This window comes from Monocercomonoides exilis (genome assembly GCF_001643675.1).
Source record: "Monocercomonoides exilis strain PA203 chromosome Unknown scaffold21-1407046, whole genome shotgun sequence".
Taxonomy (NCBI): Eukaryota; Preaxostyla; order Oxymonadida; family Polymastigidae; genus Monocercomonoides; species Monocercomonoides exilis.
In genome coordinates, this window is record NW_027150566.1 from 337809 (window position 1) to 359119 (window position 21311).

The following is a 21311-nucleotide window of genomic DNA, read 5'->3' on the forward strand; positions in this document are numbered from 1 at the left end:
GCCATATTTTTTGCTACATTTGCGCTTTGTTTTCCAGGATATGAACCCTTGAAGCGCTATGAACACAATACAATAAAATAGTTTGAAGTTTATTATTTTACCCAGTTATAGAAAATATTTTTATTTAATTAATAAGTGCTCCATTACTGTGCATTATCATTGAAGTTGTGGCAACAGTATTCGTATTTGTTGCATGCTTACTTAGCGGAAAAGCGATATTTTTTTACATTTTCTTATCTTTTGGGTCGCTAATTTCTTTAATAACATTTCCAATTATGTACTTTCATCACTATCAATTACATAAGCAAAATAAAAAGGAGCATCGAGGTTCAGAAAATGAAGTCTGTCCAGATCTTATTTTTTTGGTATGTGCATAGTTGAATGCAAAATTCTGAATTTGAATGAATTTGCTTTTCATTTCATAGGTGAATGGTAAAAACATAGAAGAAGCAACAAGTAATGATCATATACAGACAAACAACGAAAGCGAACCATCTTCAGAAAGAAATACAGCACGTTCTTTAAGTCAACAATCTGAACATGAAGAAGTGAAAGTTATTTCACCTCCGAAAAAATCAACTTCCGAAAGCAAATTACCAAAAGCTGAATCACGAGTATCGCTTCACGGAGCAATGGGCACATCTCAGCTACAGGCAGTGCACTCGTCTCAATCAATGGCTTCAGTAGCAACTCCAGTTCCCATTCTTCCAATGTGCGAAATGTCACGCTTCTGCCTGGAGTTCCGAAGCAACTCCATGGTCATTACTGAACATGTGAAGAACGAGCTTACACTTCCAGACAATGTGAAGGAGCTTCTCAGAGACTTTGTGGGGAACGGGGCAGAAGGAGAGGGGTTCACAGATGATACTGAAGTGATGCCCATCAAGACGATTCAAGGTCGATCTTCCGGCGAAGCAGATGATGGAGCAACACTCCAGGGGCAGTCGCAGCAGAAGGGGAACGGACAGCGGATGGGCAGCGGATACGAAGAAGGAGTGGCAATGGATGTTGTGGAGAAGCATGTGGAAGGCATTGGAGAAGACCAGCTGGACGAGTCTGATGATGAGTGTGAGGATGATAATGAAACCTCAGCTGCTGCTAACAGCTCCTGCAACAACTGCACCAATGCCTCAAGAGATGCCAGCGAAAGCAGCATGTCAAACGGGAAGGCATCGCGTTCGCGCAACAAAATGCGGAAGCAGTCGAGTCTGCAGATCTCTCCTCCCTCAAATACGTTGCTTGCCAGTCAGTCTCCTCCCAGCCAAAGCATCCAGCTTCTTCGCAATAACAACAACAACAACAATAATAATAATAATAACATTATCATCAACACAGTTGCACAGCGGCGTGGGGCCTCTTCAACGTGCTCCTTCTCTTCCTATGAGCATCTCTCGCAGCTTATCCGCTCAACATCCACCGCTCCAAAACCCACTCCTCTTGCTCCTTCACCGTCGAGTGCCCATCTGCCGCCAAAGAAGTCTGCAGAACAGGAACAGGAGCGGCCCATTTCGTCTGCCTCGTCTGCGTATGAATCAGACTCTGCCTCAGCGTCTGTGGCACCAATGGCATTTGGCTTGCTCCAGTCTTCGCCTTCACTCGGGTTCTCAGACGCCTCTGCCGCTGCCTCGCTTTCCTCTGCTCAGATTGCATGCTCTCCGCCTTCGTCCTTCGTGTACATGTCGTCCCATCCTGCTTCATCGTCTTCACTCTCATCTACTTCCTCTGCTTCTTCTGCTTCTTCTGTCTCAACTGACACATCATCTCAAGTCAATGCGAATGTTGCATCTTCTTCTTCTTCTTTGGGAGGCAGCCTTGCCAACCCTTCCTCACACCACCCACAAAGCAGTGAAGATGAGAAGCGGGAGAATCTGCACAGAACCATTTCAACTCTTGTTCTGTCGCCGTCTTCTCCGCTTTTCACTCTTCTTCCGCGTCGCGACAGCGCCTTCACACTTCGGACGCCTTCGATGCTGTCGGTTCTCTCTTCAATGAGCTTATCTCCTTCTGCTTCTTCTCCTTCTTCTGGTTCATCATCATCATCATCATCTTCTTCTTCTTCACAAATGTCTCCATCACCTTCCTCTTCTCCTTTGTCATCGTCTTCTTCTTCTTCATCCTCTTCTTCCTCCTCATCTGCTTCTTCCACTTCTTCTTTATCAAAGCCTTCTTCCTCTCGAACTGTCACTTTCGCCAAAGAGCCTTCTTTCAGCAATGAAGTTATTCAGACAAACCTGGATGATTCTTCAGCACAGCCAGAAACATTCAAAATGCCGTCACGAAGGCCACAGCGAATACACTCGAATTCTTCCTCATCTAACTCACTGGTTCCTTTAGCCACATCTTCTTCTGCTTCTTCTTCATCTTCGTCTTCGAATGTTGCTTCTTCTCCTCTCTCATACACATCCGAATTGTCAATGAGCAATCAGTCTCGTTGGTCTTCAAACAATCTTTCACGCCCTTCAGTCACTTCATCCTCACCTCTTGCCAATTCTTCTTCCTCCGCTTCCACCTCTTCTTCTTCTCGGGAATCTCTTCCTCTCTCCATCACTGACCAATACTCCGACCACCTCCTCACTTCCGACTCGCCCTGCTCCAACACTTCCTCTCCCTCGCCAGCTGTGTCTGTCTCCTCCACAACCGCCCTGCTGCACGACACCTCAGCCTCTCACATCGTTCCCTTTGCATTCCCTCCAACCGTCTCGTCTGAATACGCCTCGCGGGAAGGCAATGAAGCAGACACAGACACAGACACAGCCACTGATGCCATGCGCCTTCCGCTCTCTGCAATGTCGTCGCCTGTGCAGGAGCGTGTCTCTTCTGTCCGCGCTGCCTCGTCTGCAGTGCCGATGAGAGGGTCTTCAGCGTCCATCGTCATTCCCCCGTCCACTTCGCCCATCCCACCGCCAACCATCATCACCTCCTCTGAACATTCACTTGTGCAGCAGAAGCTGGCTTACTCAACTGCACAGAGTCAGCGCGTGCTGCAGTCGGTAATATTGCAGAGTCCAATGTAGCAATTGACAGTTGCAGTGAAATGATGTATTTATTTATGCCTTTTTTTTTGAAGTTTGACACATCTGATACAAAAAATGAAAATAGCACTTAGAATTTGTTTTGAGAAACAAATTGTCAAAAGAATTATTAATTTAATTTTTTGTTTTTTAATTTTTTGTTTCTTTTGAGTGCTGTTCTTTGATTTATTGAAAATTCTGTTTATATATTTATATCTTTTCATTTGAGCTATCTGTCATGTTTCGTTTAGTTTATATTTATCAATATTTATGTTTTGCTATCTGCGCAATATATTTTTGGGAGTACTTTTTTTGCAATGACTTATTTTTTAAAATATTATTCAGAAATTTTTATGAATTTGTGATTTTCCTCGAATTAGTTTTTAAAATAAAGAAAATTTCCACAAAATTTCGAAATGGAATAGCACTCGTTATTCATTGATGATTAAAAAATTGATTCAACTCTTTAAGACAGTCTTTTTTTTTTCAAAATAAGAGATGGTGCAAAAATTTGTCGTTGCGACACACTTTGAAAGGAAAAGGAAATTCAATGAAACTATTGAATTGTTTCAACTCAGCAATTATTCACTAATTTCTCTCAGTGAATGAAAAGCTTAGGACTTATTCTTATTCAAACATTCATTGTAACTGATGCATTCATCTTCAAAGCTAACATAACACCAATCCAAAAATTAAAAAAACATTGAAGATTTGAAATATTAAAGAATATCATTCAATCATTGTTTGAATCCAAATTCTCATTTAATTTTTTTTTTTTTTTTTTTTTTTTTTTTTTTTTCGGAGCAAATATAAAAAGTTGCAAGAACAACAAAGAAAAGCTGAAAAGAAAAAATGATTTATTGCATGGAATCAAGGGCCAAACGCTATTTGAAAGCATATTGTTGATTGAGATGAAGGAAAGGGACGAATTAATGAGAATAGAAGTAAAATTGAGCATAAGTCAGCAATAAACGATTGAAAATGAAATACTGTATCCTTTTCATAGAAAGGACAAAATTTTTGAATATTATAAAAGAATTTCGATCAACAGAATACATCCTTGGGCATGATTCATTCATGATTCAGAATTTCTCACTGGAAAGAATTAAAGAACGAGAGAAAGAGGATGAACAAGAATTAGAAAAAAATTTTTCATCATTTTATAAATTTGTTCACATCAATAATAATCACAATATCAAAATTTTTACTGATGAAGAATCTATCCAGTTCTGATTAATTAAAGACAATTCATGCAAATGCGAGATTTGTTCATCCTCACATGAGATATTGTTTATGGATTTGAGAGATTCACTGTTCATGCTGCTTCATGGAAGGAATGAGAAAAAAGAGATGGCGATTGGCACCTTTCAGGAGAGAGAATATACAGCTGTCCAAATCCTGTTCTGGGTGGCTAATCTCGCACTCCACTCATTTGATGAGATGGAAAATCCTCTTCAATCATTATCCAGTTTGAGTCCTCACATTGTATTGTTCTCTGAGCACATGGTCATCTGCATTGTAATGCATTCTGACTTATTGTCCGATGATGACTCAGATTCATCCTCTATCTCTTCGTCAACTGTTGTGACTTCTGCCAGTGATAATGACGACGATGAAGATTCTCTTCCCTCGTCTGCCTTTGAGGATGAAGATAACTTCAAAAAAGAGTGTTTGAGATGGAAGGCACCTGAGCTGCTGATCAACAAGAAGTTGGGAGCAACCAAGGAGTCAGTGGTATTTTCGACCGGAATGATGCTGTGGGAGTTCCTGACTCTTCAAATCCCGTTTGGGGAGTATGAGGCAGAAATTGCTGCACAGAAGGTCGTGAATGAATAAAGGATGGAGATGGTGATGGCTGAAAAGCCTTCATTGGCATATGCTTCAAAAAATTGCATGCTCCAAACGGATTCAGAATTTCCGTCATTGTTTTTAATGAATCGGGTGTTCATTAGACTTGTTCTATATTATGAAGCCTTAATGGTTCTTCTTGAAGCAATTGACAGAGAAGAAGAATCAAGTTGATATGGGAAGAATTACAAAATGAATAATAATGCGAATAACTTTAAAGAGTGGGAAAATGTTATTTCTATTAGTGTGAGAACAACTTGCGTGAAAATTTCAGAAACACAAATTAATGAAACATTTTAAATGTCGCATTAAAAATACGAAAAAATCAGCTTTATCAAAGTAATACTTTCATTTTCAAATGCTAAATGGTATGAGCAAAAGATATAAAATTAATGTCATTCGAATTTTTAGGATAATACTGCAAATAGCATTGCTGAGCCACCCACTTCAAAGTTGGTAAAATTCAAAAAAACAAAATTTGTTAAAAACTAAGAAATATCTGCTCACTGTTCAAAAATAACAAAAAATCTCCTTTTAAAAAAGGCTTTCTTAACATCTGTGAATTTGTCAAAATCTGGTGTGAATGTATATTGTTGATCAAATGTCATTTAAATTGACTATGGCTTAAGATCGCAATTATTCCCTTCCGGTTTTCATGTCTTGGAAAAAAGGTTGATGCACTTAATATAACACTTTATTGTATTAAATTTATTGTTTTATAGATGATATTAAAGTTGCGTTACAATTTTCGCTGACTCAAAATCAAAAAATAATTTCAATGGTATTACTTTATTTTTACAATATTTTTATGCTTTTTTTTTCTTTTCTTATCTTTCTATTAAAGAAAAAAAGCCGCATTGAAAATCTTAAAGAGGAAATTGGAAGATCGATGAAGGAAGGAAAAAATGAAATAACATTTATCAAAGTTTAAAACTTTTTTGAAATACATTTAAGTCAAGACTTTGTTCAAATTTAGGCAGAACTTCTAATCAGCGAAAAGAAATATTCAAGAGGATGCGAAGCTTTGGGCATTCTTTTGAATGTAATGCTTGAAAAATTGGATTTGCTTTCAAGTTTTTCATTTAAGGATCTTTCGAAAAAAGAACCGAGATTGTTAATGTACATTGCGGGGTATGCATTTTTAAAAAACATATTTGCATTTAATATGGAACTCTAATTAAAGAATTGTTTTTTGTACACAGCACGTTGATAATCGATATATTCAACCTGTTGTTGATGGAATAAAAAATAAATTTGGCAAAGAATTTGTTAAACTAGCACTGAAGGGTGATTCTAAATATGTAGATCAGAACCTTACATCTATATTTTCACCAGTGCGTCCGTCAAGGGAAGCAGTTATTATTGAATTGGAAAAAATAGCAGAAGAAAATAATATTGGAGTTCCAACAATTGATCTTGATAGTAGGTTAGCAATACTCGAAGCAACGGATGTCTCTACTTCTTCGACCAAACCAGAATCATCATCACCATTTACTCCATCAACCACATCATCACTTCCTCCTTTTGATACCCCATTATCATTTCCAGCTTCTCCTTCAGCTTCTCCTTCTTCATTTCCAAATTCTTCAACGCCAGCACAATCTTCATCTTGTGCTCCTTCGGCTCCTCCAATGTCCAGAAGCAGTATTTTGGATCAGGGCAGATTTTTCCCAGGAGGTGTTGTCCTTGGACAGGATGGTTCACTCCCTCCTCGTTCATTCTCTCAACATCCTTTTGATGGAGAGTCTCCTTATGCTCCTCCTGGTTATTACACGCCTCCAAGAATGCCATCTGCAAGTGGCAGCTCATTTCCTTCTGGTCCAGCTACAATGGAAGATACGCAGCACCAATACACGGATGATGACAACGAAGATGATTTGAAAATCCAGTAATAAAAATAAACAAATTTTTATTGAATAATTCATTTATTTTATTGATTTTTTTTTTTTTATTTTATTCATTTTCATTTGTTTATTTGTTTGTTCGTTTGCTCATTTATTTGGTTTTTTTTAAAAACACACTTAAGCGTTTACTCGTTAATCGAGTGTTTGTGGATGTTATGATTTTTTCTATATTTGTTTTCTCATCCAATGGGGTTGTGGATTATTGTTTTTGTGATCTTACTTCTAAGAAAATAATTTGCAAGTCCTCAAAAAATATTTTATTTATTTATTTTCAAATAAATCTGTTCAGAAGTTCAATACTCTCTTGAGACTGTCAGAGGTTGCGCATGAATATTCAAAATGCAGATATCGAAAGTGAATATCTGTTTATTGGAGATTCGAGAAAGAAATATAACGGAAAAGAAAAACCAACTGCTCACATTACCTCGTCTTTCGGTTCGTTTATTGACATGAAAGCTACAACTCTTTCAAGTACTCCGCAAATTTTGATGAATACATTTAAATCATTTGTTGGGTCAGGAATCCTTGGTTTATAATTTTTTCTTTTTTCTGCTTATTGATGGTTTCTAGCTCTTCCATTTGGGTTTTCAAGGGCTGGCTGGGCAGAATCTCTAATTATTTTTATGTTGCTATTTTTAATTGCTTATTATTGCATGATGAATCTTGTTGACTGCAAGGTTTGTTTTTTATCCAACAAAGTTTCATTTCACATGTTTCAACTTTTTACAGCTAAAGTGCGGTTCTGCCCGAATACAAACATATGCAGATGTGGGAAAAGAGGCATTTAGCATTATTGGAATGTGGATTGTTAATGTTTCTCAAATTGCTTCGCAACTACTATATTGCTGTAGTTATATGATGATTATGACTGAAAATTTGGAGTACATTGTTCCTTCAGTTCGTCAAGAAATTTGGGTCATGGCTTTGGTTGCAATATTTTATTTGACATCATTTTTTCGTTCAATGAGAGTGCTTTCAATGATATCAGTTACTGCAAATCTTGCATTGGTGATTGCAGTTGTCTTGGTATTCTCGTATGCACAACGTTTTTTGTGTTTTGTTTTTATACATTGCTAAATTAATTTTCTATTTTCACCTTCATGCTTAAAGATCCTTGCTAATTACAGGAGATAGAAAAACTGCTGAAATTGTGTCATTTCAAGGCAGCGGTGCTCCGTTAATGATTGGCATCACTTTGTTTTCTTTTGAAGGAATTGGTCTGGTTTGTAGCGAACGTTTTATACATTGGAAAGTAAATTTATAAGAAAAGTTGTTTATTTATTTTGAAATCGAGTAAATACACTTTATGCTTATCATTGATATTAAATGAGTTTTTCTTTCTTTCTTTCTTCTTTTTTAACATATGATTATCGATTTCATGAAATTCATCTCTCTCTCTCTCTCTCTCTCTCTCTCTCTCTCTCTCTCTCTCTCTTATTATGATTTTCTTGCTTCACCAGGTTATTCCAATGCAAGGAAGCATGGCTCAGCCACAGCACTATGGAAAGTCGCTAACTTTTGTGTTATTTCTCGTGTTTATTTTGGATTTTCTGTTTGGAACGATTTGCTATGCTTCACTTGGTACATCAACACCTGAACTTATCAGCAGGGCTGTCTCTTCTGAATATCCGACGCTCAAAGTTTGCAATTTTTTTTCATTTGAGAAGAAAAGTGGAGGAGAACGAGAAGGAAAATGAAACGAATCAAAAAAAATTATATGTTTATTTTAAATCATCATTTTATAACCTTTCTGAGCATTGCATTCACACATTGTATTTTCATAAAAATAATTTTTTTTTTATTTCTCGCTTTGATTTCTTTCCCCATTCATTCCACAGACCCTCTCCATCCTGCTCATCATCTCGTCGCTTGGAGCAAGCTACGACCTCCTTCTAATCCCTGTCTTCACCACCATCGACGAATCAAGCCATCTCCGCTCCATGCGGCGAAGGCACAAAAAGGCCACTCGCATCGCTTCTTCGTTGCTTGACCTGACAGTCATATGCGTTTCTGTCTTGCCTTCGCTCACTCCCATCAGAACTCACTTTCCTGCTTTCATTTCATTCATTGGTGCAACTGTTGGTTGTTGGAACGTTCTCATTCTGCCTTCTTTATTACACCTCAAATTGACTTGGCGACGCAACTCAATTGTGAGACGCATAGTCGACTTTTTGTTAATTTTATTTGGCGGAATTTTGTTGATAGGAACAACTGTTTTGCTTTGCATCAATCTACATAAGACAATTATTTAAAGAGTTTATGATTTTGAGTGTTAAACATTTTTCAAATTTCGTTATCAAATTTTAGTTTTTTTCATATATGTATAGAAGTATTCGTGCTTTATCCCGTGTTTTGAGATGTTTTTTTATTTCCTTAGAGAGATCTATAACCTATTATTACAATTTTCGTTTCATTTTAATATTTAATTTAATTTTTTTAAATGATGCTTAAACAAGCAGAATCACGTTCATCTTTGGATTTATTTGATGAAAAAATTCCTTTGGACGTTTCTACTGGAAAATTGTTGAGACAGCTTGATCGTCTTTCAATGGTTGTTATTTTTTACTGATTCAATTTTTTCTGGCGTATTTCAATGTATTGATAAATGCATTCATTTTTATTCAAGAGCATACAATCAAAGCATAATGCATCATTATTACAATCATCGATTCTTTCAACAAGAATGATGGGGCAGTCGATTTATCCACAAAATGTTGAAAAGTCTGTATTTGCTTTTGTTTCAATTAACCTTTTTTTAAGAATGTCGAAGGATGCAGGAATTAACGAGCTAACCAAAAATCAGCTCGAAGAAATCATGACAACATTTTTTGAAAGGACAAGAGACTCAAATGGAATGTTAAGCGAACAAACAGTTTGCGTTGTTTTCATTTCTACTTTAGTGATTATAATAATGTAATTCTCATAAAGTTTGTCGAAGTTCTAATGCAATATGTTCGCGATAAAGAATCTAAACTTCGAAAGCTTTTTCATTCAATGGATGTCCAAGCCCAGGGGAAAATTCCTTGGAATGAATTTATAAATTTCACATTATATCAATTAACTACTGCTCATTCCGTTGAAAAGCTTGTATGATAATGCGAATTGCTTTTTTATGATTTTTTTTATCTTGCCGAACAAAATATTGAAAATTCTTGTAAATATTCTTTTCTTATTTTCAAGGAATACAACATCCTTCCAAGCTTTCCAATAAATGCAGTCAATAGAAACTGCCCAATTGATTTAATAAACATTTATGAAGGGCAACAACCATCGGACGATTTGATATTTGTGAGCTGGTTTGCGCTTTATTCAGTTGCGAATTTTAACCAATTTTGTGTGATAATATTTTCTATTATTTGGATTCTTTCTTTCTTCATTGAAAATGCAGCCGAGACAACACACTGACAATACTACATGGCGACTTCATTCCGATTGTCACACTTCTGCTTCCCACGCTTTCTCTCCTCCAAATCCTCGACGGCGAAGAGGAAGAAGAAGAAATGGACAGAATCTCACAAATGGTTGCACAGGAGCGAGTTGCCGGCGCTGGTGCCAGCTCAAAAAGAGATCATGCAAAATTCAGCCGCTCGCCGCGGACGGGTCTGAGCAGCAGCTCTTTGGAGATGGAGTCTGTGGACATGAAGCGGACGCGGCGGTTTCTGTGGCTTGAGGAAGGGAAGCGGAAGATGGACGAGCAGGCAAAAGAGGCTGACGAGATGGAGGCGCGTAGCATTGTGACGCAGACAAGGAGGAGGATGGAGATGGAGCGGAGGGGGATTGCAGAGTGGGTGGGAGAAGCAGATAGAAGCGAGGCAGATGCTACTGTTGCAACTGCCATGTATTCTTCTTCTTCATCATTCAGAACATCACCGAAGGGAAAGAGAAGGAGAAGAAAGACGAAAAGTCGTGTCTCCCCCGTTCGGAGCGAGCAGGATACCATCCAAGATGTCGAGTCAGACGACCGAACAAGCCCCGACATGCTGCAGAAAGAGCAGTCATTTGAGGCAAATGGCGAAGTCGACAGAGAAAGTGAGTGGGACGACGACTGGAACGGCAGCGACGACAGCGGCAGCCGCACTCCCCTGAGTGTGTCATCTTCTGCCGTCCTCCCGCCGCAGCTGCTGTCGCCAACCACACCAAAATCTGCCTCTCGCCCGACGCCCCGCCGCTTCGGTGCCAGTTCGCTCTCTTCTCCGTACCCGCTGTCTCCTTCTCAGCAGTATCGATCGCAGGCCAGCCAGCAATACTACCAGCAGTCTTATCAGCCACAGCACTTCAACACACCTCAGACGCCTCTCTTCGGAGCAGAGCCCAACTCCACCCTCACATCACAGCCCTTTCCCCAGCAGTCCTCTTCCATTTCACCCACTCTCTCTCTCGCCCGCCCAACACCTCGTCAGTCTCATCTCTACAGAAATAACAGCAGCGGCAGCCAGACAAAGCGCAAATCACTTCTGAAATGGTCTCAGCGCCTGCGCCGTCTCTCTGCCAATCAGTCGAAATCAGGCTCTTCTTCTTCTTCTTCCTCTTCCTCATCTGCCTATGGACCATATGGCAGCAACAGCAATGGAAATGGAGCGGCTGGCCCGTCTCAGATGGTTCATTCATTTGCACCGCGCAATCCGATTGAGACTTCACTCGCACCGCCTGTCAGCGAGTCACTCAGAAGAAGCCCGTTGATTAAGAAATCTTTTGGTGTGTTGGTTGTTTCTTTTATTTATTTATTTTTTTATTTGATTGACTGTATCTGCTTTACTACATTTCATGAACATATATATGTGCATCATGTTCTGTTTTATATTCGCATTCTTCTTCTTCTTCTTCTTCGACTCTTCATTCAGATGATCGTCTTGCCAAAATAACTGCAGACTCTTTCCTTCGCGGCGAGCCTGTTTGGAGCAGCGACAGAAACGACAATGCGCCCATCTCTCCAAATGCCTCTCAAGCATCTCTTTTGCGCCCTTCTTCTTCCTCCTCTTCCATCTTCTCTTCTTCTTCAGTTATCGCCCGGATCGGCAAGGAAATTCCCCCGCCATCTTTCCGCGCAACCGCCAAGTTTGTGAACGAAGAGTTCAAACTCGTTCCCTTTTCACTTCCACAACAAAGAGAAGACTCCTCCCACAACAACATCCGCCCGTCCCCTGCACTTAATTCCCCCCGCCGCCGCATCACCTCTCCACTTCGAAGAGACAGCCGGTCGCAAAGTCCACTCACTTCTCCTCGCCAGTCTATTGCTCTGCACTCTCTTCGCTCCTCTGCCCGTTTCAGAGATTCCACTGCCTCGTTCTCTGAGTCTCCTATCCAATCTTTCTCTCCTCCGCTCCCACCCTCTTTGCAGCACGAGTTTGGCAGCTTGATTCCTTCCCCTGCTGTGTCGAGGAGATCGTCTATGGCATTTCCTTCGCCTGGCTCGCCAAACATCAGAAGTTCTGAGGCAGAGCGAATGAACGCCTCTCTCTCTAACTCCAATTGTGTGCTGGATGAAGTCAATGAGAGTGAGTTCGAAGGCAATTCAAATGAAGAAGGTGTCTATCCACACAGAAGGATGTCTGCTCAGCTGCAGTCAGCGCAATCCAGCGGTTCACCAAAAACAGCTTCTTTTGCACACGACCAGTCGTTTCAGTCCACATTCGGAACTTTGTCTCCTCAGAGCAATCTTTCTTTGCTCTCTCCGCTGCCAATCTCCATCGTGTCTCCACAGACAAATGCAGAAACTGCCACAAATGCTCCTTCCCCCACAAAAACAGAGTTTGACAGCAACGACTCGGGATCTGAGCGCCACGACGGCGCATCTGCCTCCTCTGCCACTGTGCCTGCTTCAGATGTTTCTCCGTTCTCTCAAGTTTCTCCGTTTTCTCCGTTCTCTGCGCTGCGGCCAACTTCGCACCAGTCGCAGTACTCTCCGCGCTCAAACACGCTTTCTTCATTCACATCGCCTCTGCTCACGTCACGCACAACAGCCAACACACAAACACAATCACAGACACGAACACAATCACTCTCACAGTCATATTCACAATCACGTCACTTGGAGATTGATGTCTCCTCCTCTGCCTCATCTCCATTCGCCCGCTCTGCTCAGACCGAACGCGCAGGAAAGCACCGCTCAAAGAGGATGGGCCCCTCAAAAATGTCATCCCGCTCCAAGTCAACAGGAAGGACAATAACATCAGGAAAGAAAAGTCCAACATCTCGTTTGGCCTCTTCTGCCCGCACAACACGCAGACGCTCGCCTCTTCGGACGTCTTTGGGACAGGCACAGCCAGCGCAACAGTCGATGCGGCAGCAGCTGATCGAAGGCAGCGAAGACCAGCCGCCTCTGCTCTTCCTTCCGTTCTCTGCCACCACCCGCCTCAGCCACGCCACGCGGAACCTCGGAGCGAACAAGGATTTGGCTTCATCGCGCATTCAGTCGCGCACAATTGCTGAGTCGAGAAAGCGGAGGATGGAGCAGGAGGCAGGGGTGATGGTGCCGACACACCCGAACGAGGTGGAGATGCCAACAGCAATCACTCAGCGCCGCCTGGCAATGAAGAAAGACCCGCCAACAACTCCCAGGCTGTGGCCACGCAACAGTGAGAGGAGGGGGAATGTGGGGGAGAATGCGCAGAACGGGGCAGATGGCGATGGAATGGAGCAGTTTGCAGGTGAAGGCAGTGCAGAGGAAGACTTTCTGTACACACAGAGATCGAATGCTCCACCGCTATCTTCTTCTTCTCTTTCAGCTTCAATGACTGCAAGCAGCTGGGGTGAATACACAAACACACAAAATGCCACAAATGAAAGCGACGACGGATCGCCAAAGAAAGTTGTGCAGGGAAGAGACGATATTTTGGGGAAGGGAGTGTTTGGGCAGTTGGACTTGACGCTCCTCCGCTCGCACGAAACAGTCGGAATTTCGCCTTTCTCTTCTCCGTCATACATGACACGATTGTCCATGCCCAAGAATCCAATCATCCCACCTGTATCTTCTCTTTCGTATATTTCATCTTCCTCCTCCTCTTCTTCTTCTTCTCATCCCTCCTCCATATCTCCAGCCGACGCCTCTCTTTCTCTCTCCCACAGCCGGATCCTTGCTGATGCTATTTCTTCTCCCATGCGCCCTGTCACCTCTGACAGCAGCGCTGCTGCCCATCGCAGACAGAGATTGAGATACTCCCGAATGGTTGCGCTGCCCGACAGCTACATTCCCGACCCCATCGGCAGCCGCCCTGCCACTTCTCCCTTTGGTGCAGAAGGAGGAAAGGCGAAAGGGAAAGAGAATGGCACAAGCAGAAGAGAGTCAGAAGCGAATGAACAGTCGATTAGAACACCTCTGTGGAGAACGGCTGCAGAAAAGACACAGCAACAAAACTCGACTTCGCGTGCACTTTCACTTGCTTCTTATTCGCTTCCATCTGTTGCATCGCCAAGTGCTCAGTCAAAACAGAATTCTTCTTCATTTTCGAATTCCGAATCTGCTTCGAGCTCTTCTTCCTCCTCGTCTTCTTCTTCATCATCATCTTCGTCTTCATCCTCTTCATCTGCAGATGCCACCGATGTCATCATCGGGTCAGTCACCCCCCACCATCTCCTCCCAACCTCCCACCCTACTCACACCAGCTGGGTGCTGTCTGTTCTGACACTGCCCACTCGCTATGTTGTGCTTGTGGCCACAACACGCTTTGCTATTGTTGCATATTCACTCACAGATTACACAGAGCAGAGCAGGCTGAGCGGGACAAACCTCTTCACTGCCCTGCAGTTTGCTCCTGCCTGCTGCGTTACCTCGTTCAAGGAGGAGCTTAGAGAAGGCATGGAGCTGTCAAATAGAAGTGCAGAGGCAGCATCAAAGCGATCTGCTTCTCCGACTAACATGGGCTCTTCCTCTACTTCTGCTTCTTCTGCTTCATCATCTCCATCTTCTTCACCCTCATTTTCCTCTTCCTCTTCTTCCTCTTCTTCTTCTCTTTATATCTCTCCCTTCAGCACCTCTGCCTCAGTGGCTGCTGAGCGCATTGCCGAGCTCTCCAAAACCGCCGTCCTCGACTTTGTGACTGCTGATGATGTGCTCCTTGTGCTGGCGGGGGATGTGAACGGCGTGTGCCACTTGCTCCAGCCACTGGCACCAGAGGGGCCTCAACAATTCGTCTCCCGAGCGAAGCTGCACACCGACCGCATCACTCAGATTGAGGTGCTCAGCAAAGACGTGTTTGTCAGCGCGTCGCTGGATGGGACGGTGGCGCTGGTGGACATGGGGTCAAAGAGATGGTCAGTGACACGGAGAATAGCGATGGAGCAGACGTATTCGATCCCCTGGGTCACTTCTGCACTCGCTGCTAACACAAACAACGCAGCTGCTAATGGCACTCAAAAGGACGGGAGAAATAGCCAAACCAGAACGAGCAGCAGCATCCCTGCGCTGACATCGCCGCGCTCTTCCTATTCGAAGGGATCGACTGTGGCGTCTGGCGATGCGATGCTTAGCAGCACTCTCATCTCCTCTTTGAACAAACAGAAGGCGCTGCAGAACAACGAAGACCGCATACTCGACATGAAGCTGAACAAACAGGGCTTCCTCGACCTGATCCTGTTCAAAGAGAAGAACATCCTCATTGCCCCAACCACGCGCCAGACGATTTCTCTCTATAACTTCCTCAATGGCACTCTCATCCAAGACCTCGTCGGCCACACAGCTCCGCTGCTGAAGTGCTTCCTGGACAACAAGCGCCAGCTCCTCATTTCTGTGTCTGTCGACAAGAACATCCGCCTCTGGTCACTCCGCGACTTCTCACTACAGCAGTCGATAGTGGACTACACAGTGTATCGGCCACACAACTCGTTCATCTCGTGTGCATTCAGCAAGAGGCGCCATCTGCTCATCACTGGCGGAGACACCCTCAGAGGATGGGTGCTCGATGTAACAGCAGACGGCAGCGCGAGGCAGGCGTATCAGAAGGAGCTGGAGAAAGAGCACGAGAGAGAAAAGAAGGAGCAGAAGGAGAAGGAAGCAATGATGCAGCAGATGAGAGATGGGATGGAGGAAGAAAAGGAGATGCTGCGGAAGGAGAGAGAGATCAAAAGAGAGCGGAGGAGAACGCGAAGAGTAGATAAATCACCTGAAAGAGCAGATGTGAATGATGATGAAGCTTCAGACACACTCGCTGAACGGGAGCAGCTATCACCGTCTGTTTCACCGCGACCGCTTTCATTCGCTTCTCCTGTGTCTCCGTCTCTTTATCCGCCAGAAAGATCAGAATCGCCAGTAACAAGTGAACGAAAAGCAAACAGAAGGAAGATACTTGAGAAGCTGACTACTGGCGAGGTGATCAAGACACCAAGGCTAATCACTCAATCTCCCTTCCAATCTCGTTCTTCAACAAGAATGTCAATTCTTTCTATTGGACAATCAAAGACAGATACTTCAAACAATACTTCTTCCTCCTCTTCCTCTTCCTCTTCTTCTTCTTCTTCTTCAACTGCAAATGAAGCGCCAACTCCACTTCTGGAATCCGGGCAAAACGCCAAAGCTGATTCAACTGACAAATCTACTTCAAGCCAAACTAAATCCCCATCTCCTACCCAAGCAGCCGAGTCTCTTCTTCCTTCTCTCGTGAAGTCCACCTCCTCTGCAGCGCATTCGCGTCCCATCCCCTTTCTGTTGGTGTCGAATGTGTTTCGCGAAATCGTCTCAGTGGACACTGCAGGTCTTGTGTGTGTGTGGAGCCTGCATTCTGGGAAGAAGGAGAAGGAGTTCACACTGCGCTGTGCCTGTGCCCCGCTGCAGTGTGTTGTGATGGACTCCTTCCAAAGAGCGATTGTGGCTGTCGACTCGCGAGGAAACACAACAATGTGGAACTTCCATTCAGGAGAGCTGCTGACTGCTACGCCTCCTCTTCCGCTGTTGGAGAAGAAAGACGAGAAGGAAAAGAAGGTTCAGAAGGGAGGCGAAGGGAATGGACAAGGTACGGATACGAATCGGGAAGAAAACGGAAACAAAACACAAAGGACAACAGCTACTTCTTCTTCTCTCAACTCAACAGCGCTTCAAACACCAGTCAAAAAGAGAAGTTCGCTTGTCAAGACATCTCCACCACACAACGACACATCCTTTTCTTCTTCTCCTCAGTCGTCTGGTCGTCTCTCCATCCCATTACCAGTGCGGGGGAAGCTTCCAATGCCTTCCTTCTTCTCTTCCTCTTCGTCTGCACTCTTCAACGCACCCACATTCCCTCTCCCATCAACAGAAGAGCCATCTTCCATTCTGTCTATTCCTGAGTGCATATCAGTATGCACACTTCCCTTGTGGCACAACACATTCGCAATGCTCGGAATGTGGAATGGATTCATCCTGAATGTCACCCTTGCCCAGGGAAAGCGAGGCAGCACAGCGTTTTCGATCTCCTCTGACTACGCATCGCTTTCTGTGTCCTCTCAGAATCTGGCTGCAACTGCTCTTTTGGCGCCTGCACCTGTGTCGAAGCTGAAGCCGAAGACGAAAGCAAAGCGATCAAAGGCACGTCTGTACGCCCGCCGAAACTCAGACGGCACAGTGGAGCCAGATGAGGAAGAAGCAGAGAAAGAAGAAGCAGAAGCACAGAAACGCACTTCCTCCACGCAACATTCTCTCCTCACATCTCCTTCTTTCCTCTCTCCATTCTGCACCGACCAGTCCTTTGCACAGACAGTGCATGTGGTTGGAGCTGGGGCAGAGCGTGGGTTGGAAGTTGGGTGGGATCTGCTGCTCGGCCACTCGCCAACAGCTGATGTGAACAGCGTGGTTGCCTGCAGCCCATTCAGCGGGCACACCTCATTCGTGTTTCCTGAGCGTGTGCTGCAGAAGGACTTTCCCCATCCGCAAGAGATGTGCGCTTCGGGTGACTCAGAAGGGCAGGTCAATCTGTGGAACTTGCCGCTTTCGTCGCGCCCAGCGCTGAAGATCTTCCTGTCACATGCGCTTTGCGAGTGTGAGGCGTTTGTTGCGCTGCAGACAGCTGTCGCCATCAACATCCACTTGAGACACGAAGTGGCTGCTGCTGCTTCTTCTTCGCCGGTTGTTCATTCGTCTACTTCTGTTTTCACATCTTCTGCTTCTCCGTTTGGTTCGTCACTTTCACCGTCAAGCATGCAAGGAACTGCCCCTTCGATGATGTCTTCGTATTTCTCTTCTTCCATGACATCTCTCTCAACCTGTTCGTATTCCTGGCTGTTTTCAACTTCTCCAGTTCTCCCCAATGGTGATGTTGTTCCATCAGGCAGCATTACAGACAGAGACAAAGATGCAGATAAAGACAGAAATGTGTTTTCTCAAATGTCATCATCACCATTTACATCAACATCTTCCTCCTCTTTGTCAATGGCATCCCTCATCCCTTATGCTTACTCTCCGCGCGCACAAACCGCCTTATCCATTGCCTCGAATACGACCACTCATTCACGCCAGCCATCGATGGTGTCTCCACCAACCATTCCCTTCATGCAGTCTCCGCTTCCCTCGTCTGTCCCTCCTCTCTTTATGAATCAAATGCCTCGCTTTCTGCTTCCACTCCGCTTTTCCTATGGCGTGCAGTATATTTCAGCTTATTCGCCTTCTCCTTCCCCATGGACTCCTCACAGTTCAGAAGCTGTACAGCCTTCTTCCACTTCAGCCACACCTCAGCTGTTCTTACATTCTTCTCCTTCTCCTTCGGTCTCTCCACCTCCTTTCTCCAATTATTCCTCTTTGCCAATCCCAACACCATTTTCTCCTTCTTCTGCTTCTCCTTCACCTCCTCCTTCTTCTTCATTTGGCGCATCTTATCCACAACGGGCAAATTATAACAACAGCCCCTCTGCATACACGCTGCCTCTCTCCACACAAATGATCAATTATGCGAACACCTTTGCACTTCAGCAGATGCGCATCCACCAGAACACAACACTCTCTCTATCGCATCCACTTTCATCTGACGACATTTCACCTCTTTCAATCAACCATCTCATCCACTTGACTGTTCTCAATCTTCTCTGCATCATAGAAACTCATCCTGTGCCCGATGTCTCCTGCACTGTGGCAACCGCCTCAAACAACCAGAACGAGCTTGCCTCAAAGCTGTCTTCCATTCCATCTTCAAAGCAGGCTCCTGTTCAGGCTCAGCAGTCATCTCCGTTTCTGACCATTCCTTTGAACAACCCACAACCTTCCCTTCCTCTTCCCCTCTCTCCTCAGCAGCAGTCTACAAAATTTGAGCCCAAATCTGATGTTCTCTTCCACACATTCATCCACTTGTACTCAACTCAAATTCTCTCGTTCGTCGGGCATTTCCCTCTGCATGCTGTGCCCTATGCTGTCTGCGCCGACTCCCACGCAACGCGCTTGCTTTGCATCTACAACAGCGATAGCCTTCTTCTCGACCGCTTTACTATGCGGCTGCGGATGGAGCTGTGGGACATCTCGCGCATTCCGAAGGAGATGCAGCTGATCAGACGGTGGGACTCCGCTCCTCCCCCAATTCCACCCCAAATGTCGCCGAAGCGCACACAGCAGACGCTGGCTGCAACTCAGACAGCTTCGGGAAAAGAGACTGAGAAGAGTTCTCGGTTGCATCTGCGCGCTCCAAGCTTCAGGAGAGAAAGATCAACTTCAGTCACCAGCTTCACTGATGCTAATGCCAATGCAAATGCATCGCAACATTCTCCAAGTGCTTCTGCTGCACCGTCTGGTACAACAACTCCGACAGGTGAACAAACATCCGCTCGGTCAAATGCCAACAAGCAAGCACAAACGCCTCCACCTGATCCATTTGCAAATGAGGTGTTCTTTGAAGATCCGTTGATTGCAGCTAGCGTTGTTGTGTTTGAGAAATATGATGTATTTGCAGTTAGCGATACAGGAGGACATATTTATCTGATTGACTCTGCAAATGGCGAATTGATTTCTGATGTAGGAGATGAGGCAGCCAAACACTGGGACGAATCTCGATTCATTAGCCCTCAAACTGTTACATTTACATCTTTGCGAAATGGTTTGTTATTCTTTTTTCAATTTATTTCTATTTGAGAATTATGATTTTTTTTCTTCATCTTTTTGTATTCTGTGCAGAATGGAAGCAAAGGCAACAAGTCTTTTCATCTTTTTGCGGAGCAGACAGTCAGATAAATCTTCTTCCATCAAATCCAGTGTCTCCTTCTGCAAATACTTTATCTTCAACACCCTCAAACAATGCTTCGTCAATGCCAGCTTCAAGACTGTCACAGCTAAGCAGTCAAAGCATTCAGGTTCCTCCTCTTCCTGTTTAAACTGTCAATAATCTGAGAAGAGTGTACTTCACCAGAGCATTGTGTTTCTTATATGTGAATTTGTGTTGTTCAAATGTATCTTTTTCACTTGTTTTGAAATAGCTTGTTTTCTTTTTTTGTTTGTTTGTCCAACTTCATAATAACTTTTCTGTTCATTGTTTTATAATCTGAAGTTTAGCTAAATTTTTTGAACAATTTTCTTTAACTTTTTCTTTTTGTGCCTTTTTCGTTCGATGCTTTAACTCTAACATCGCGGATGCTAACATTCTTGTTGCACGAAAAGATACATTTTGTATCTTTTGAAGAATTTAGCAAAATGAGAAATTATTCTTTTGAGCTTTTTGAAACAAAGAGAAAACAAAAATTCTGAAAATCACTTCCTTTATTCGCTTTATAAAAATGCAAAATGTTTTTTAATAGAATTGAATAGCTTACCAGATAGTTGATGGACGTTTTGCCTTGAAGACTGTTCTGTAGTCGCGAGTTGTTGGTCTTCTCTTTCTGTGAAGAAGAGGGAATTTCAAGTCAGGATTCTGTTTATTTTTGAAAAAAAATTGCAAAACAATTGCAAAATAGAAATATAAATATAAAATCCGCATTAAAAAAATTTATCATACGTGGAAGGCCTTAACATTAGCACGTCTGCAAGATTTGCTTGGAAGACGAACAACAGAGATGATATGAATACCAGTTTTTTGTGCAGCGTGACGTGAGGCCATTTCATTGTCTTTGAGATAAAAAAAGAAAAGAATTTCGATAATTAAACGGAGTTAATAATTCTTTTATTCATTCGCATACACATTTGCTGGACAGCACCGCATTGTGTCACATCTCTGTATTCCTTGTACACATTGTGAATTCCAGTTCTACTTTCGAATCTGAGAAGGATACCGAAGTTCTTCACTTGGAGTGGTCTTTTCTCAACAATCTACGATCAGATAGCATGAAAATTGATAAAAATGAGAAAAAAATTAAAATACCTGCTTGATTCTCAAAATCTGGCAGTTTGACTTCTTTGTCTTTTGAAGACGAGTCATGTAGTAGTTGTACTTTGAACGAGCAACAACTGCATTTTGTGCAAAGATTTTCATCTTGTACAACTTTGGCTTTTGAATTCTTGAGTTTGGATAATGACGTCCAATGATTTCGTATTGTCTCAACTAAATTTATAAATTAAAAATGGAATAAAAATGGACTATTCGTTAAAGAATATCTCAACATTACTCTGAGACACACCATTTCAACAAAGCCTTTGATCTTATTTGAATTGGGGAAATTTCTGATCTTACTC

The 21311-nt window shown here is 43.1% G+C and overlaps 6 protein-coding genes across 6 annotated transcripts; 5 read left to right on the forward strand and 1 right to left on the reverse strand.

The window, feature by feature from the left end:
• Nucleotides 1-34: 34 nt before the first annotated feature.
• MONOS_1081 (uncharacterized protein) lies at nucleotides 35-3369 on the forward strand. The gene is made up of 3 exons (XM_067863287.1): nucleotides 35-80; nucleotides 137-365; nucleotides 426-3369. The coding sequence occupies exons 2-3, from the start codon at nucleotides 276-278 to the stop codon at nucleotides 3012-3014; spliced, it is 2679 nt and encodes an 892-aa protein (XP_067727739.1). The 5' UTR covers nucleotides 35-80; nucleotides 137-275; the 3' UTR covers nucleotides 3015-3369.
• Nucleotides 3370-4304: 935 nt separating this feature from the next.
• MONOS_1080 (uncharacterized protein) lies at nucleotides 4305-4847 on the forward strand (the record flags this gene model as incomplete). The annotated part of the gene is made up of 1 exon (XM_067863276.1): nucleotides 4305-4847. One exon carries the CDS (start codon nucleotides 4305-4307, stop codon nucleotides 4845-4847), a length of 543 nt encoding a protein of 180 aa, XP_067727740.1.
• Nucleotides 4848-5579: 732 nt separating this feature from the next.
• MONOS_1079 (putative Regulator of Vps4 activity in the MVB pathway) lies at nucleotides 5580-7016 on the forward strand. The gene is made up of 4 exons (XM_067863266.1): nucleotides 5580-5640; nucleotides 5704-5784; nucleotides 5836-5990; nucleotides 6043-7016. The coding sequence occupies exons 1-4, from the start codon at nucleotides 5638-5640 to the stop codon at nucleotides 6749-6751; spliced, it is 948 nt and encodes a 315-aa protein (XP_067727741.1). The 5' UTR covers nucleotides 5580-5637; the 3' UTR covers nucleotides 6752-7016.
• Nucleotides 7017-7416: 400 nt separating this feature from the next.
• Nucleotides 7417-9332, forward strand: MONOS_1078 (putative solute carrier family 36 (proton-coupled amino acid transporter); the record flags this gene model as incomplete). The annotated part of the gene is made up of 6 exons (XM_067863257.1): nucleotides 7417-7440; nucleotides 7493-7797; nucleotides 7874-7985; nucleotides 8224-8403; nucleotides 8602-8848; nucleotides 9220-9332. The coding sequence occupies 6 exons, from the start codon at nucleotides 7417-7419 to the stop codon at nucleotides 9330-9332; spliced, it is 981 nt and encodes a 326-aa protein (XP_067727742.1).
• A 192-nt stretch (nucleotides 9333-9524) lies between these two features.
• MONOS_1077 (uncharacterized protein) lies at nucleotides 9525-20427 on the forward strand (the record flags this gene model as incomplete). Its single annotated transcript, XM_067863247.1, has 6 exons — nucleotides 9525-9635; nucleotides 9692-9850; nucleotides 9944-10059; nucleotides 10152-11458; nucleotides 11605-19746; nucleotides 19824-20427. 6 exons carry the CDS (start codon nucleotides 9525-9527, stop codon nucleotides 20018-20020), a joined length of 10032 nt encoding a protein of 3343 aa, XP_067727743.1. The 3' UTR covers nucleotides 20021-20427.
• MONOS_1076 (putative 60S ribosomal protein L18a-2) lies at nucleotides 20274-21289 on the reverse strand. Its single transcript, XM_067863237.1, has 5 exons — nucleotides 21257-21289; nucleotides 21001-21180; nucleotides 20819-20948; nucleotides 20638-20747; nucleotides 20274-20553 (listed from the first exon to the last, which is right to left on the reverse strand). The coding sequence occupies exons 1-5, from the start codon at nucleotides 21257-21259 to the stop codon at nucleotides 20452-20454; spliced, it is 525 nt and encodes a 174-aa protein (XP_067727744.1). The 5' UTR covers nucleotides 21260-21289; the 3' UTR covers nucleotides 20274-20451.
• Nucleotides 21290-21311: the final 22 nt, after the last annotated feature.